The following is a 17595-nucleotide window of genomic DNA, read 5'->3' as shown; positions in this document are numbered from 1 at the left end:
GACACACACACACACACACACACTGACGACACACACACACTGACGACACACACACACACTGACGACACACACACACACACACTGACGACACACACACACTGACGACACACACACACTGACGACACACACACACACTGACGACACACACACACTGACGACACACACACACACTGACGACACACACACACACTGACGACACACACACACTGACGACACACACACACTGACGACACACACACACTGACGACACACACACACACTGACGACACACACACACACTGACGACACACACACACACTGACGACACACACACACTGACGACACACACACACTGACGACACACACACACACTGACGACACACACACACACTGACGACACACACACACACTGACGACACACACACACTGACACCACACACACACTGACGCCATGCCACTACGCTCCATAATCGGTTGGAACTGCAGCATGTTTGTGTGTGTTTCTGCTCTGGGGTGAATTTCCCCCTATAGGTACAGATCTAGGATCAGCTTCCCCCTCCCCTAATCCTAACCTTAACTATTAGTTGGGGACAATGTTAAACTGACCCAAGATCAGTGTCTAGGGGCAACTTCACCCAACTCTTATGTTTGTGACCCACAGGAAGCAGATCCAGACGGAGGAGAGGAAGGGTCATGACCCCACAGAGGACGCCCAGGCTGCCCTGGAACTGGCCCAGTACTTCATACACACTGGACCTCGACAGGTACACAACACACACACACACACACACACACACACACACACTGGACCACCACACACACACACTGGACCACGACACACACACACACACACACTGGACCACGACACACACACACACACACACACACACACACACACACACACACACACACACACACACACACACACACACACTAGACCACGACACACACACACACACACACACACACTGGACCACGACACACACACACACACACACTGGACCACGACACACACACACACTAGACCACGACACACACACACACACACACACTGGACCACGACACACACACACACACACACACACACACTGGACCACGACACACACACACACACACACACACACTGGACCACGACAGGTACGACACACACACACTGGACCACGACACACACACACACACACACTAGACCACGAGACACACACACACACACACACACTGGACCACGACACACACACACACACACACACTGGACCACGACACACACACACACACACACTGGACCACGACACACACACACACACACTGGACCACGACACACACACACACTGGACCACGACAGGTACGACACACACACACTGGACCACGACACACACACACACACACACACACACACACACTGGACCACGACACACACACACTGGACCACGACACACACACACTGACTCCCAGGCTGAGTAACCAGTCTGTGTTCTGTATCAGGTAGTGGAGCTGTATTGTGAAGAGCTGTGGGGTGGGAGTCCTACCATGTACCAGCCTCCTGTCAACAGAGCAACATCTACACACAACAACAACAACAGGTGGGACCAACAAACCCTTCCCCTCTTTTCCATATGTGGTTCCTCTTGTATTAGCCTGGAGGCGAAATAAACACACCTGTTTAGGAGAGGTGCTGGCTAGGGGAGGAGAACACCTGTTTAGGAGAGGTACTGGCTAGGGGAGGAGAACACCTGTTTAGGAGAGGTGCTGGCTAGTGGAGGAGAACACCTGTTTAGGAGAGGTGCTGGCTAGGGGAGGAGAACACCTGTTTAGGAGAGGTGCTGGCTAGGGGAGGAGAACACCTGTTTAGGAGAGGTGCTGGCTAGGGGAGGAGAACACCTGTTTAGGAGAGGTGCTGGCTAGGGGAGGAGAACACCTGTTTAGGAGAGGTGCTGGCTAGCGGAGTAGAACACCTGTTTATGAGAGGTGCTGGCTAGGGGAGGAGAACACCTGTTTAGGAGAGGTGCTGGCTAGGGGAGGAGAACACCTGTTTAGGAGAGGTGCTGGCTAGCGGAGTAGAACACCTGTTTAGGAGAGGTGCTGGCTAGGGGAGGAGAACACCTGTTTAGGAGAGGTGCTGGCTAGGGGAGGAGAACACCTGTTTAGGAGAGGTGCTGGCTAGGGGAGGAGAACACCTGTATAGGAGAGGTGCTGGCTAGGGGAGGAGAACACCTGTTTAGGAGAGGTGCTGGCTAGGGGAATAGAACACCTGTTTAGGAGAGGTGCTGGCTAGGGGAGGAGAACACCTGTTTAGGAGAGGTGCTGGCTAGGGGAGGAGAACACCTGTTTAGGAGAGGTGCTGGCTAGGGGAATAGAACACCTGTTTAGGAGAGGTGCTGGCTAGGGGAGGAGAACACCTGTTTAGGAGAGGTGCTGGCTAGCAGAGTAGAAGACCTGTTTAGGAGAGGTGCTGGCTAGCAGAGTAGAAGACCTGTTTAGGAGAGGTGCTGGCTAGGGGAGGAGAACACCTGTTTAGGAGAGGTGCTGGCTAGGGGAGGAGAACACCTATTTAGGAGAGGTGCTGGCTAGGGGAGTAGAACACCTGTTTAGGAGAGGTGCTGGCTAGGGGAGGAGAACACCTATTTAGGAGAGGTGCTGGCTAGGGGAGGAGAACACCTATTTAGGAGAGGTGCTGGCTAGGGGAGGAGAACACCTATTTAGGAGAGGTGCTGGCTAGGGGAGGAGAACACCTGTTTAGGAGAGGTGCTGGCTAGGGGAGGAGAACACCTGTTTAGGAGAGGTGCTGGCTAGGGGAAGAGAACACCTGTTTAGGAGAGGTGCTGGCTAGGGGAGGAGAACACCTGTTTAGGAGAGGTGCTGGCTAGGGGAGGAGAACACCTGTATAGGAGAGGTGCTGGCTAGGGGAGTAGAACACCTGTTTAGGAGAGGTGCTGGCTAGGGGAGGAGAACACCTGTTTAGGAGAGGTGCTGGCTAGGGGAGGAGAACACCTGTTTAGGAGAGGTGCTGGCTAGGGGAGGAGAACACCTGTTTAGGAGAGGTGCTGGCTAGGGGAGTAGAACACCTGTTTAGGAGAGGTGCTGGCTAGGGGAGGAGAACACCTGTTTAGGAGAGGTGCTGGCTAGGGGAGGAGAACACCTGTAAAAGGGTGATGAAGAAGCTCCTCTGTGTAAATGGTTATTAAATTATCTGAGCATAAGAGCTAATTTCTCTCTTGTAGTAACAACACTGCTGTAGCTCTCTCAGGTTTGAGTGTGTCTCTCATTTCTCTCTTGTAGTAACAACACTGCTGTAGCTCTCTCAGGTTTGAGTGTGGCTCTCATTTCTCTCTTGTAGTAACAACACTGCTGTAGCTCTCTCAGGTTCGCCGAGGCCCTGAAGAGTTCTGGCCAATCAGCCGTGTTTATAGGGAAGCGTGCTGACAACACCCTGGATCTGGCCAATCAGCAGTGGCACAGCTCAGACAGAGAGGTGAGACGCGTGATGGGTCAGGGGCTCCCATGGAGCTCAGTTGGTAGAGCATGGCACTTGCAACACCAGGGTTGTGGGTTCAATTCCCACTGGGGACCAGTTTGAAAAAGTAGCCTAACCCGCCTAACCTCCAACCCTTCACCCTACCTCCTAAACCCTCCACCCTAACTATCCCTCATTCTCTCCTCCAGGTCTTGTCTTCCTTTAAAAGAGGACTAGACTCTCACTCGTTCAGCGTTGTCCAGTTGTCTTCCTTCTCTGACCATCTGAAGGCTATGATCTCTACTGACCAGCACTACCACACGGTATGAATCTGTCTACCTCTGTCTGTCATATCTATCACACGGTATGAATCTGTCTACCTCTCTGTCTGTCATATCTATCACATGGTATGAATCTGTCGACCTCTCTGTCTGTCATATCTATCACTACCACACGGTATGAATCTGTCTACCTCTCTGTCTGTCATATCTATCACATGGTATGAATCTGTCGACCTCTCTGTCTGTCATATCTATCACTACCACACGGTATGAATCTGTCTACCTCTGTCTGTCATATCTATCACACGGTATGAATCTGTCTACCTCTCTGTCTGTCATATCTATCACTACCACACGGTATGAATCTGTCTACCTCTGTCTGTCATATCTATCACACGGTATGAATCTGTCTACCTCTCTGTCTGTCATATCTATCACACGGTATGAATCTGTCTACCTCTCTCTGTCATATCTATCACTACCACACGGTATGAATCTGTCTACCTCTCTGTCTGTCATATCTATCACTACCACACGGTATGAATCTGTCTACCTCTCTCTGTCATATCTATCACTACCACACGGTATGAATCTGTCTACCTCTGTCTGTCATATCTATCACACGGTATGAATCTGTCTACCTCTCTGTCTGTCATATCTATCACACGGTATGAATCTGTCTACCTCTCTGTCTGTCATATCTATCACACGGTATGAATCTGTCTACCTCTCTCTGTCATATCTATCACTACCACACGGTATGAATCTGTCTACCTCTCTGTCTGTCATATCTATCACTACCACACGGTATGAATCTGTCTACCTCTCTGTCTGTCATATCTATCACACGGTATGAATCTGTCTACCTCTCTCTGTCATATCTATCACTACCACACGGTATGAATCTGTCTACCTCTCTGTCTGTCATATCTATCACTACCACACGGTATGAATCTGTCTACCTCTGTCTGTCATATCTATCACACGGTATGAATCTGTCTACCTCTCTGTCTGTCATATCTATCACACGGTATGAATCTGTCTACCATATCTATCACTACCACACGGTATGAATCTGTCTACCTCTCTGTCTGTCATATCTATCACTACCACACTGTATGAATCTGTCTACCTCTGTCTGTCATATCTATCACTACCACACGGTATGAATCTGTCTACCTCTCTCTGTCATATCTATCACTACCACACAGTATGAATCTGCGCTAACTGTATACTGAACTAGTCCTGTTAGATGTAATGACTATATTCCAATAGGGGGCGCTAACTGTATACTGAACTAGTCCTGTTGGATGTAATGACTTTATACTCCAATAGGGGGCGCTAACTGTATACTGAACTAGTCCTGTTGGATGTAATGACTTTATACTCCAATAGGGGGCGCTAACTGTATACTGAACTGTTGGATGTAATGACTTTATATTCCAATAGGGGGCGCTAACTGTATACTGAACTAGTCCTGTTTGATGTAATGACTTTATACTCCAATAGGGGGCGCTAACTGTATACTGAACTAGTCCTGTTGGATGTAATGACTTTATATTCCAATAGGGGGCGCTAACTGTATACTGAACTAGTCCTGTTTGATGTAATGACTTTATGCTCCAATAGGGGGCGCTAACTGTATACTGAACTAGTCCTGTTGGATGTAATGACTTTATATTCCAATAGGGGGCGCTAACTGTATACTGAACTAGTCCTGTTGGATGTAATGACTTTATACTCCAATAGGGGGCGCTAACTGTATACTGAACTGTTGGATGTAATGACTTTATATTCCAATAGGGGGCGCTAACTGTATACTGAACTGTTGGATGTAATGACTTTATATTCCAATAGGGGGCGCTAACTGTATACTGAACTAGTCCTGTTGGATGTAATGACTTTATACTCCAATAGGGGGCGCTAACTGTATACTGAACTGTTGGATGTAATGACTTTATACTCCAATAGGGGGCGCTAACTGTATACTGAACTAGTCCTGTTGGATGTAATGACTTTATATTCCAATAGGGGGCGCTAACTGTATACTGAACTAGTCCTGTTGGATGTAATGACTTTATATTCCAATAGGGGGCGCTAACTGTATACTGAACTAGTCCTGTTGGATGTATTGACTTTATGTTCCAATAGGGGGCGCTAACTGTATACTGAACTAGTCCTGTTGGATGTAATGACTTTATACTCCAATAGGGGGCGCTAACTGTATACTGAACTAGTCCTGTTGGATGTAATGACTTTATATTCCAATAGGGGGCGCTAACTGTATACTGAACTAGTCCTGTTGGATGTAATGACTTTATACTCCAATAGGGGGCGCTAACTGTATACTGAACTAGTCCTGTTGGAGGTAATGACTTTATACTCCAATAGGGGGCGCTAACTGTATACTGAACTAGTCCTGTTGGATGTAATGACTTTATAATCCAATAGGGGGCGCTAACTGTATACTGAACTAGTCCTGTTGGATGTAATGACTTTATACTCCAATAGGGGGCGCTAACTGTATACTGAACTAGTCCTGTTGGATGTAATGACTTTATACTCCAATAGGGGGCGCTAACTGTATACATGTTGATGTCATATCTGGCTAAATTAACTTTGTATGTGCGTGTCGTGTCGTGTGTTCCAGATGTCTCAGCGTCTGAGAGAGATGTGTGTGGTGTTTGCAGGGCCGTTGCCTAGCGACTACACAGAGAGGGCTGTGAGGAGGCTGTTCAGCAGCTGTGGAACCGTACGAGCTGTCAGGCTGTTGAACACTACTCAGAGGGTACGTGACCAGAAATCAGAAGCCATCAAGCTGATCTAGGATCAGGTCCCCCTTGTCCATTCGTTACCACAGTAGAGCTGATCTAGGATCAGGTCCCCCTTGTCCATTCGTTACCACAGTAGAGCTGATCTAGGATCAGGTCCCCCTTGTCCATTCGTTACCACAGTAGAGCTGATCTAGGATCAGGTCCCCCTTGTTCATTCGTTACCACAGTAGAGCTGATCTAGGATCAGGTCCCCCTTGTCCATTCGTTACCACAGTAGAGCTGATCTAGGATCAGGTCCCCCTTGTCCATTCGTTACCACAGTAGAGCTGATCTAGGATCAGGTCCCCCTTGTCCATTCGTTACCACAGTGGTGCTGATCTAGGATCAGGTCCCCCTTGTCCATTCGTTACCACAGTGGTGCTGATCTAGGATCAGGTCCCCCTTGTTCATTCGTTACCACAGTAGAGCTGATCTAGGATCAGGTCCCCCTTGTCCATTCGTTACCACAGTAGAGCTGATCTAGGATCAGGTCCCCCTTGTCCATTCGTTACCACAGTAGAGCTGATCTAGGATCAGGTCCCCCTTGTTCATTCGTTACCACAGTAGTGCTGATCTAGGATCAGGTCCCCCTTGTCCATTCATTACCACAGCAGAGCTGATCTAGGATCAGGTCCCCCTTGTCCATTCGTTACCACAGTAGAGCTGATCTAGGATCAGGTCCCCCTTGTCCATTCGTTACCACAGTAGAGCTGATCTAGGATCAGGTGCCCCTTGTTCATTCGTTACCACAGTAGAGCTGATCTAGGATCAGGTCCCCCTTGTCCATTCGTTACCACAGTAGAGCTGATCTAGGATCAGGTCCCCCTTGTCCATTCGTTACCACAGTAGAGCTGATCTAGGATCAGGTGCCCCTTGTTCATTCGTTACCACAGTAGAGCTGATCTAGGATCAGGTCCCCCTTGTCCATTCGTTACCACAGTAGAGCTGATCTAGGATCAGGTCCCCCTTGTCCATTCGTTACCACAGTAGAGCTGATCTAGGATCAGGTCCCCCTTGTCCATTCGTTACCACAGTAGAGCTGATCTAGGATCAGGTCCCCCTTGTCCATTCGTTACCACAGTAGAGCTGATCTAGGATCAGGTCCCCCTTGTCCATTCGTTACCACAGTAGAGCTGATCTAGGATCAGGTCCCCCTTGTCCATTCGTTACCACAGTAGAGCTGATCTAGGATCAGGTCCCCCTTGTCCATTCGTTACCACAGTAGAGCTGATCTAGGATCAGGTCCCCCTTGTCCATTCGTTACCACAGTAGAGCTGATCTAGGATCAGGTCCCCCTTGTCCATTCGTTACCACAGTAGAGCTGATCTAGGATCAGGTCCCCCTTGTCCATTCGTTACCACAGTAGAGCTGATCTAGGATCAGGTCCCCCTTGTCCATTCGTTACCACAGTAGAGCTGATCTAGGATCAGGTCCCCCTTGTCCATTCGTTACCACAGTAGAGCTGATCTAGGATCAGGTCCCCCTTGTCCATTCGTTACCACAGTAGAGCTGATCTAGGATCAGGTCCCCCTTGTCCATTCGTTACCACAGTAGAGCTGATCTAGGATCAGGTCCCCCTTGTCCATTCGTTACCACAGTAGAGCTGATCTAGGATCAGGTCCCCCTTGTCCATTCGTTACCACAGTAGAGCTGATCTAGGATCAGGTCCCCCTTGTCCATTCGTTACCACAGTAGAGCTGATCTAGGATCAGGTCCCCCTTGTCCATTCGTTACCACAGTAGAGCTGATCTAGGATCAGGTCCCCCTTGTCCATTCGTTACCACAGTAGAGCTGATCTAGGATCAGGTCCCCCTTGTCCATTCGTTACCACAGTAGAGCTGATCTAGGATCAGGTCCCCCTTGTCCATTCGTTACCACAGTAGAGCTGATCTAGGATCAGGTCCCCCTTGTCCATTCGTTACCACAGTAGAGCTGATCTAGGATCAGGTCCCCCTTGTCCATTCGTTACCACAGTAGAGCTGATCTAGGATCAGGTCCCCCTTGTCCATTCGTTACCACAGTAGAGCTGATCTAGGATCAGGTCCCCCTTGTCCATTCGTTACCACAGTAGAGCTGATCTAGGATCAGGTCCCCCTTGTCCATTCGTTACCACAGTAGAGCTGATCTAGGATCAGGTCCCCCTTGTCCATTCGTTACCACAGTAGAGCTGATCTAGGATCAGGTCCCCCTTGTCCATTCGTTACCACAGTAGAGCTGATCTAGGATCAGGTCCCCCTTGTTCATTCGTTACCACAGTGGTGCTGATCTAGGATCAGGTCCCCCTCGTCCATTCATTACCACAGTAGAGCTGATCTAGGATCAGGTCCCCCTTGTCCATTCGTTACCACAGTAGAGCTGATCTAGGATCAGGTCCCCCTTGTTCATTCGTTACCACAGTAGAGCTGATCTAGGATCAGGTCCCCCTTGTCCATTCGTTACCACAGTAGAGCTGATCTAGGATCAGGTCCCCCTTGTTCATTCGTTATCACAGTAGAGCTGATCTAGGATCAGGTCCCCCTTGTCCATTCGTTGCCACAGTAGAGCTGATCTAGGATCAGATCCCCCTTGTCCATTCGTTACCACAGTAGAGCTGATCTAGGATCAGGTCCCCCTTGTCCATTCGTTACCACAGTAGAGCTGATCTAGGATCAGGTCTCCCTTGTTCATTCGTTACCACAGTAGAGCTGATCTAGGATCAGGTCCCCCTTGTCCATTCGTTACCACAGTAGAGCTGATCTAGGATCAGGTCCCCCTTGTCCATTCGTTACCACAGTAGAGCTGATCTAGGATCAGGTCCCCCTTGTCCACTCATTACAACTTAAAAAGGCAAAGATGATCCTAGATCAGCTCTCCGTCTCAGAGATGCTTTATGAGTTCTGGCCCAGGGGTCTCCAATGGGTACAGGCTTTTGTTCCATCCAAATCATGTTATTTGTCACATGCTTTGTAAACAACAGGTGTAGATTAATAGTGAAATGCTGACTTATGGGTCCTTTTCCAACAAAGCAGAGTTAAAGATAAACATGGTAAATAGATAGAAAGTGACACAATGTTGATTGGCTGAAAGCTAATATTTTTACACTTCTAATTAAGTTAGTAACCAGTTTATAATAGCAATAAGGCACCTCTGGGATTTGTGGTATTTGGCCAATATACCTCCGCTAAGGGTTGTATCTAAGAACAGCCCATAGCTGTGGTATATTGGCCATATACCACATCAGCATGCGCACATATGTAGTGTGTGTCTGGGCGTGTGTAGTGTGTACTGGGGTGTAGTGTGTACTGGGGTGTAGTGTGTGTCTGGGCGTATGTAGTGTGTACTGGGGTGTAGTGTGTGTCTGGGCGTGTGTAGTGTGTACTGGGGTGTAGTGTGTGTCTGGGCGTGTGTAGTGTGTACTGGGGTGTAGTGTGTGTCTGGGCGTATGTAGTGTGTACTGGGGGGTGTGAGTGTGTGTCTGGGCGTATGTAGTGTGTACTGGGGGGTGTGAGTGTGTGTCTGGGCGTATGTAGTGTGTACTGGGGGGTGTGAGTGTGTGTCTGGGCGAATGTAGTGTGTACTGGGGGGTGTGAGTGTGTGTCTGGGCATATGTAGTGTGTACTGGGGTGTAGTGTGTGTCTGGGAGTATGTAGTGTGTACTGGGGTGTAGTGTGTGTCTGGGCGTATGTAGTGTGTACTGGGGTGTAGTGTGTGTCTGGGCGTATGTAGTGTGTACTGGGGTGTGAGTGTGTGTCTGGGCGTATGTAGTGTGTACTGGGGGGTAGTGTGTGTCTGGGCGTATGTAATGTGTACTGGGGGGTAGTGTGTGTCTGGGCGTATGTAATGTGTACTGGGGGGTGTGAGTGTGTGTCTGGGCGTATGTAATGTGTACTGGGGGGTGTGAGTGTGTGTCTGGGCGTATGTAATGTGTACTGGGGTGTAGTGTGTGTCTGGGCGTATGTAATGTGTACTGGGGGGTGTGAGTGTGTGTCTGGGCGTATGTAATGTGTACTGGGGTGTAGTGTGTGTCTGGGCGTATGTAATGTGTACTGGGGGGTGTGAGTGTGTGTCTGGGCGTATGTAGTGTGTACTGGGGTGTAGTGTGTGTCTGGGCGTATGTAGTGTGTACTGGGGTGTAGTGTGTGTCTGGGCGTATGTAGTGTGTACTGGGGGGTGTGAGTGTGTGTCTGGGCGTATGTAATGTGTACTGGGGTGTAGTGTGTGTCTGGGCGTATGTAATGTGTACTGGGGTGTGTGAGTGTGGCGTTAGGTTCTAATTTTCAGAGTATAAAACTCATTTGACAAGCTCAAACCAAGTTTATTTTTCCCCAGAGGCTCCATAGATGCTCTCAATGGTGTAGCTGTAGAACTGAGGAGATCTGATGCCAAATCTCCTCAGCCTCCTGAGGGGAAGAGGCGCCGTCGTGCTCTCGTCACAACTGTGTGGGGTGTGTGTGGACCATGTTCATTCCTTAGTAGTGTGGATACTGAGGAACTTGGAAGTTCTCGACCTGCTCCACTACAGCCCCATGGATGTGGTTGGAGGCTCTCGACCTGCTCCACTACAGCCCCGTTGATGTGGTTGGAGGCTCTCGACCTGCTCCACTACAGCCCCATTGATGTGGTTGGAGGCTCTCGACCTGCTCCACTACAGCCCCATTGATGTGGTTGGAGGCTCTCGACCTGCTCCACTACAGCCCCATGGATGTGGTTGGAGGCTCTCGACCTGCTCCACTACAGCCCCATTGATGTGGTTGGAGGCTCTCGACCTGCTCCACTACAGCCCCATTGATGTGGTTGGAGGCTCTCGACCTGCTCCACTACAGCCCCATTTATGTGGTTGGAGGCTCTCGACCTGCTCCACTACAGCCCCATTGATGTGGTTGGAGGCTCTCGACCTGCTCCACTACAGCCCCATTGATGTGGTTGGAGGCTCTCGACCTGCTCCACTACAGCCCCATTGATGTGGTTGGAGGCTCTCGACCTGCTCCACTACAGCCCCATTGATGTGGTTGGAGGCTCTCGACCTGCTCCACTACAGCCCCATTGATGTGGTTGGAGGCTCTCGACCTGCTCCACTACAGCCCCATGGATGTGGTTGGAGGCTCTCGACCTGCTCCACTACAGCCCCATTGATGTGGTTGGAGGCTCTCGACCTGCTCCACTACAGCCCCATTGATGTGGTTGGAGGCTCTCGACCTGCTCCACTACAGCCCCATTTATGTGGTTGGAGGCTCTCGACCTGCTCCACTACAGCCCCATTGATGTGGTTGGAGGCGTGGCTCACCCCTCTGTTTCCTGTAGTCCACGACCAACTCCTTTGTCTTTCTGACGTTGAGGGAGAGGTTGTTGTCCTGGCACCACACGGCCAGGCCTCTGATCTCCTCCCTATAGGCTGCTTCATCGTCGTCTGTGATCAGTCCTACCACCGTCGTGTCATCAGGTAAATTTGATGATGGTGTTGGAGTCGTGCGCGGCCACACGGTCGTAGGGTGAACAATGAATACATGATGGAACTAAGCACATACCCGAGCGGCCCGTGTTGTTGGTCAGCGTGGCGGATGTGTTGTTGCCTACCCTTAACGCCTGGAGCCGGCCCGTGTTGTTGGTCAGCGTGGCGGATGTTGTTGTTGCCTACCCTTAACTCCTAGAGCCGGCCCGTGTTGTTGGTCAGCGTGGCGGATGTTGTTGTTGCCTACCCTTAACGCCTGGAGCCGGCCCGTCAGTAAGTCCAGATCCAGTTGCAGAAGAAGGTGTTTAGTCCCAGGGTCCTGAGCTCAGTGATGAGCTTGGAGGTGACTGTGGTGTTGAATGCTGAGCTGTAGTCAATGGACAGCATTCTCACATACCGGTAGGTAATCCTTTTGTCCAGATGGGTGAAGGCAGTGTGGATGACAATAGAGATTGAGTCGTCTGTGTATCTGTTGGGTAATGTGAATTGGAGTGGGTCCAGGGTGTCTGGGATGATGATGGTGTTGATGTGAGAAATGACCAGCCTTTCAAACCATTTCATGGCTATATATGTGAGTGCTACGGGGCGATAGTCATTTAGGCAGGTTACCTGGGCGTTTTTGGGCACGGGGTCTGCTTGAAACAAGTTGGTATTACAGACCGGGTTAGGTTGAAAATGTCAGTGAAGACACCTGCCAGATGGTCAGCGTATGCGTCCTGGTATTCCGTCTGGCCCTGCGGCCTTGGTCGTGCTCACATCGGCTACAGAGAGCATGATCACACAGTCCGGAACAGCTGGTGCTCTCATGCATGGTTCAGCGTTGCTTGCCTCGGTAAACTTGCGTCGCTGGGCAGCTCGTGGCTGGGTTTGGCTTTGTATACTGTGATAGTTTACAAGCCCTGTCACATCCCTCGAGCATCAGAGCCGATGTCGTAGGATTCGATCTTAGTCCTGTATTGACGCTTTGCCTGTTTGATGGCTCGTCGGATGTCGTAGCGGAATTTCTTATAAGCCTCCGGATTAATGTCCCTCTCCTTGAAAGTGGCAGCTGTACTTACGGTCACTGGAGACGACGACAACGTCGTCTTCGATGCACTTATTGATGACGCTAAACTCCCCAATGTTATCGGATGAATCCCAGAACATATTCCAGTCTGTGCTCGTGAAACAGTAGCTTAGCATCCACTTCATCGGACCAGCACGAACACCTGATGATTCGACTAATCAAAGTCTTGATGAGAACCAGAGTCGGTGACTAGCGATCAAGATTACTTTCCTATGAGTATATGCGCTTCATAAATGTGAGTTTGACCTTTGACCCTGTGATGACTCGGCAGGTGCATGCAGAGGTAGAGTTTGAGCTGCTGGAGGGAGCTGTGCTGGCTGTCGAGATGCTCAACGGAACACTGCTACACAGCGGACACATCGTCAAGGTCTGGATCTGTCCCTCGTTTTCTGTTTATCTACGTTTCTCTCTCCTAACATCTTCATGTACCTGTCTGGGTTTTTTCTGCCTCTCTTTTTCACTTTCTGTCTCTCAATCTCTGTCTCTCTCAATCTCTTTCTGTCTCTCTCAATCTCTTTGTCTCTCTCAATCACTTTCTCTCTCTCTCTCTCAATCACTTTCTCTCTCTCTCAATCACTTTCTCTCTCTCAATCGTTTTCTGTCTCTCTCAATCGCTTTCTGCCCTGCCTGTGTCTCTTTCACACTGTCCGTCTCCCCACTCTCTTTCTCCCTCGCCCTGTCCTTTTTTCATATACTCGTTCTTATTTCTCCCTCTGACCTTTGCTTCCAGTAATTCTCCCCTTCTGTCTTGTTGCTCATGCTCTTTCTGAATGTAAATCTAAATGTGTTCTCTCTTCTACCGGTCAGGTCCAGAGACCTGTAAAGGAGTCCATGTTGGATCTGGACGTCTTTCTGAGTTCCCTGCAGGATGACCCGCTAAATGCTAACGTCATCTACGCCGCAGGGCTAAAGGCTAATGCTAAAACAGCACAGTTTGCAGCCAAAGTCAATGGGACTGGGCTAAATGCTAATGCAGCAGCTGAAGTCAATGAGACTGGGCTAAATGCTAACATAGCAGCACTCCCAGCTAAGGTCAATAGAGCTAGGCTACATGCTAAAGCGAACCATTCGGGGCTCTTAGAGAAAGTCAATGGAACTTTTCTAAATGCTAAAGCTAAGCTAGCTGAAGCGAATGGACCTGGGCTACATTCTAAAGCTAAATTTGCTAAGCTAGCAGAGCTCTCAGTTGAAGTCAATGGCACTCTGCTCCAAGTGAAAACTATGCTAGCAGAGATAGCAGCCGAAGCCAATGTTGGAGCGAGGCTCCATGCTAAGACTGCCGGACTCTGTGAAGAGGACCTCCGCGAGGCCTTCGGACAGTACGGAACGGTTCAGGGCGTAATTCTACCTGCAAAGCACTCTGGAAAACAGAAACGTAGGAGACATGCTTTCTTAAGTGAGTCAAAGCTTCACATGTACCAACATCTTTATTATTATTATTTTATTTATTATTATTATTATTACTATTTTATTATTATTTTATTATTTATTTTTTACAATTATTACTATTTTTATTTTTTTATTATTTTTTTTATTTAAAAAAAAAACATTTTAGTCAGTTAGCAGACGCTCTTATCTGGAGCAACTTACCCTTGTTGGCTCAGGGATTCGAACTAGCAACCTTAAGTCACCGGCCCAATACTCTAACGGCTAGGCTACCTGCCGCCCATCATCAATGACCTGAGTCTAATTTTAGCCGTTGAATTTGTTGTTCGAAATATAAAGTACGATTTTTAAAATGCAATTGGTTTGCGAATCATCATATTAAAAACGTGCACATTTTTCCAGAGTATGATAGTCCTGACACTGTGGACGCGGTCCTCAGCTCACCTGTGGAACTCTGGGACAGGAAGGTGAGCACTCGCAGAGCCCTGACTCCGCCCCACCTGTGCTCCTGGGTTACTATGACGACGACGACTGGGTCCGACAGAGAGACACTGGACGAGTCGTCGCAGGAAACCGGAAGAGAGGAACAGGAAGTGGCGTGCGTGATGAGGAAGTTGGACCGGCGCGTGGGGAAGCTGTTCAGATCTTTACCTGACAACACCCTCAGCATCGTACTGCTGCCTGGTCACAACAGGTGAGAACAGACACTGGCCCAATCCCAAATCAATCACCTTATGCACTTGTGGAGATCTGAAAGGATTTAATTGGTATGTGGTCACAACAGGTGAGAACAGACACTGGCCCAATCCCAAACCAATCACCTTATGCACTTGTGGAGATCTGAAAGGATTTAATTGGTATGAGCAATATGTTGATATCACCTAGCCTATCAGGAGGTCAATGTGGAGCTCTATTACCAGGTTTCTTAAACCTGTCAACTCTTCTCAGATCTGTGCTTAGGGGTTGTGATTTGAGATCGGGCCCAAGTCATGTTAGGACACCAGAGGTGTATCCATTCGTGGCACCGCATAGCAAAACATTTAGCAAAAAACAACTAGTGTCTCCTATTGGACGATGTTTAGTTATGGTAGCCCCTCCCTGTTTTGGACGATGTTTAGTTATGGTGGCCCCTCCCTGTTTTGGACGATGTTTAGTTATGGTGGCCCCTCCCTGTTTTGGACGATGTTTAGTTATGGTGGCCCCTCCCTGTTTTGGACGATGTTTAGTTATGGTAGCCCCTCCCTGTTTTGGACGATGTTTAGTTATGGTAGCCCCTCCCTGTTTTGGACGATGTGTAGTTATGGTAGCCCCTCCCTGTTTTGGACGATGTGTAGTTATGGTAGCCCCTCCCTGTTTTGGACGATGTTTAGTTATGGTAGCCCCTCCCTGTTTTGGACGATGTTTAGTTATGGTAGCCCCTCCCTGTTTTGGACGATGTTTAGTTATGGTAGCCACTCCCTGTTTTGGACGATGTTTAGTTATGGTAGCCCCTCCCTGTTTTGGACAATGTTTAGTTATGGTGGCCCCTCCCTGTTTTGGACAATGTTTAGTTATGGTAGCCCCTCCCTGTTTTGGACGATGTTTAGTTATGGTGGCCCCTCCCTGTTTTGGACAATGTTTAGTTATGGTAGCCCCTCGCTGTTTTGGACGATGTTTAGTTATGGTAGCCCCTCCCTGTTTTGTCCCTTCGTTTCCAATGGGTTCCTAGTGAATACAACCCCTGGTGAGGAAAGGGGTTTTCACAGGATGGGTTGTTGTTTTCTATAGAGAGAGTGAACTCGGGGGTTGTTGTTTTCTATAGAGAGGGAACTCAGGGGAGCTGTTGTTTTCTATAGAGAGAGGGAACTCGGGGGCTGTTGTTTTCTATAGAGAGAGGGAACTCGGGGGCTGTTGTTTTCTATAGAGAGAGGGAACTCGGGGGCTGTTGTTTTCTATAGAGAGAGGGAACTCGGGGGCTGTTGTTTTCTATAGAGAGAGGGAACTCGGGGGCTGTTGTTTTCTATAGAGAGAGGGAACTCGGGGGCTGTTGTTTTCTATAGAGAGAGGGAACTCGGGGGCTGTTGTTTTCTATAGAGAGAGGGAACTCGGGGGCTGTTGTTTTCTATAGAGAGAGTGAACTCGGGGGCTGTTGTTTTCTATAGAGAGAGTGAACTCGGGGGCTGTTGTTTTCTATAGAGAGAGGGAACTCGGGGGCTGTTGTTTTCTATAGAGAGAGGGAACTCGGGGGGAGCTGTTGTTTCCTATAGAGAGAGGGAACTCGGGGGGAGCTGTTGTTTCCTATAGAGAGAGGGAACTCAGGGGGAGCTGTTGTTTCCTATAGAGAGAGGGAACTCAGGGGGAGCTGTTGTTTCCTATAGAGAGAGGGAACTCAGGGGGAGCTGTTGTTTCCTATAGAGAGAGGGAACTCGGGGGGGCTGTTGTTTCCTATATATAGAGAGGGGTGGATTCTAATACGCTGTCGGTTTGCTTTTTTCAGTTCCCATGGCGATGGTCTGTGTTTCCTGGAGGTCAAACAGGGGTCAGCAGCACTCAGTGACCACGCCCACGACCTGATGCTACCTGCATAGGGTACCTTCCCAAGATTCCCAGAAATCCAGTACCTTCCCAAGATTCCCAGAAATCCAGTTCCTTCCCAAGATTCCCAGAAATCCTGGTTGGAGGATTCTGGATTTCTTGCTTACTCCCTCCTGATTTTGTGAATCTTCCAAACGGGACATTTTGAGAAAGTTAACAGATGTTGGCAACACTTCGCCTGCGATACTGTGTTTTACCATCTTGGTGTGCTGTAGCCCAGCAGTGCTGCAACTTGACTAACAAAGACAGCTCTAGGCTACGTATTAAGTATTAAGTCATGTTTTAAATAAAGAAGTGAGTCTACCTACGAGTGCTTGATATGTTTCGTTCAGTACAGGCTGGACAGGGTTTTGGACACAGGCAATGAAGGTACAACACAGGATGTGTCTGATATGACACCCTATTCCCTATGTAGTGTGCACTATGGGCAGGCTATTCCCTATGTAGTGTGCACTATGGGCACGCCATGGGTCCTGGCAAAACTCTCTACAGGGATTATTAGGGTGCCATTTTGGACGTAAACTCACTGTTTGACCTGTATTGCTGCTTCTGATCCGAATCACATGATGCCTTGTGTCGTCTTTATCATGTCCACCTAATAAACAGGTGATTGTTGATAA

At 49.0% G+C, this 17595-nt stretch overlaps 1 protein-coding gene across 5 annotated transcripts in view; it reads left to right on the top strand.

Annotated features, from left to right (window-relative positions):
- rexo5 (RNA exonuclease 5) overlaps positions 1–17595 on the top strand; it is a 21648-nt gene extending 4053 nt beyond the window's left edge. For 2 of the 5 annotated variants that reach the window (XM_090194784.1, XM_090194782.1), the window contains 9 exons: positions 641–743; positions 1459–1556; positions 3337–3445; positions 3637–3750; positions 6359–6496; positions 13287–13382; positions 13823–14411; positions 14804–15095; positions 16878–17595. In XM_090194784.1, coding sequence (XP_090050910.1) covers positions 641–743; positions 1459–1556; positions 3337–3445; positions 3637–3750; positions 6359–6496; positions 13287–13382; positions 13823–14411; positions 14804–15095; positions 16878–16968 — 1630 coding nt within the window. In that variant the 3' untranslated portion in view covers positions 16969–17595. Of the gene's footprint in view, positions 1–640; positions 744–1302; positions 1319–1458; positions 1557–3327; positions 3446–3636; positions 3751–6358; positions 6497–13286; positions 13383–13822; positions 14412–14803; positions 15096–16877 lie in introns of those variants that run through there. The other 3 variants (XM_090194783.1, XM_090194780.1, XM_090194785.1) reach the window with 2 other exon arrangements.

Source organism: Oncorhynchus mykiss, chromosome 13, assembly GCF_057628025.1.
Source record: "Oncorhynchus mykiss isolate SJ-2025 chromosome 13, ASM5762802v1, whole genome shotgun sequence".
NCBI lineage: Eukaryota > Metazoa > Chordata > Actinopteri > Salmoniformes > Salmonidae > Oncorhynchus > Oncorhynchus mykiss.
Note: the sequence above shows the minus strand (reverse complement) of the source record. Positions and strands in the feature narration are given on the sequence as shown.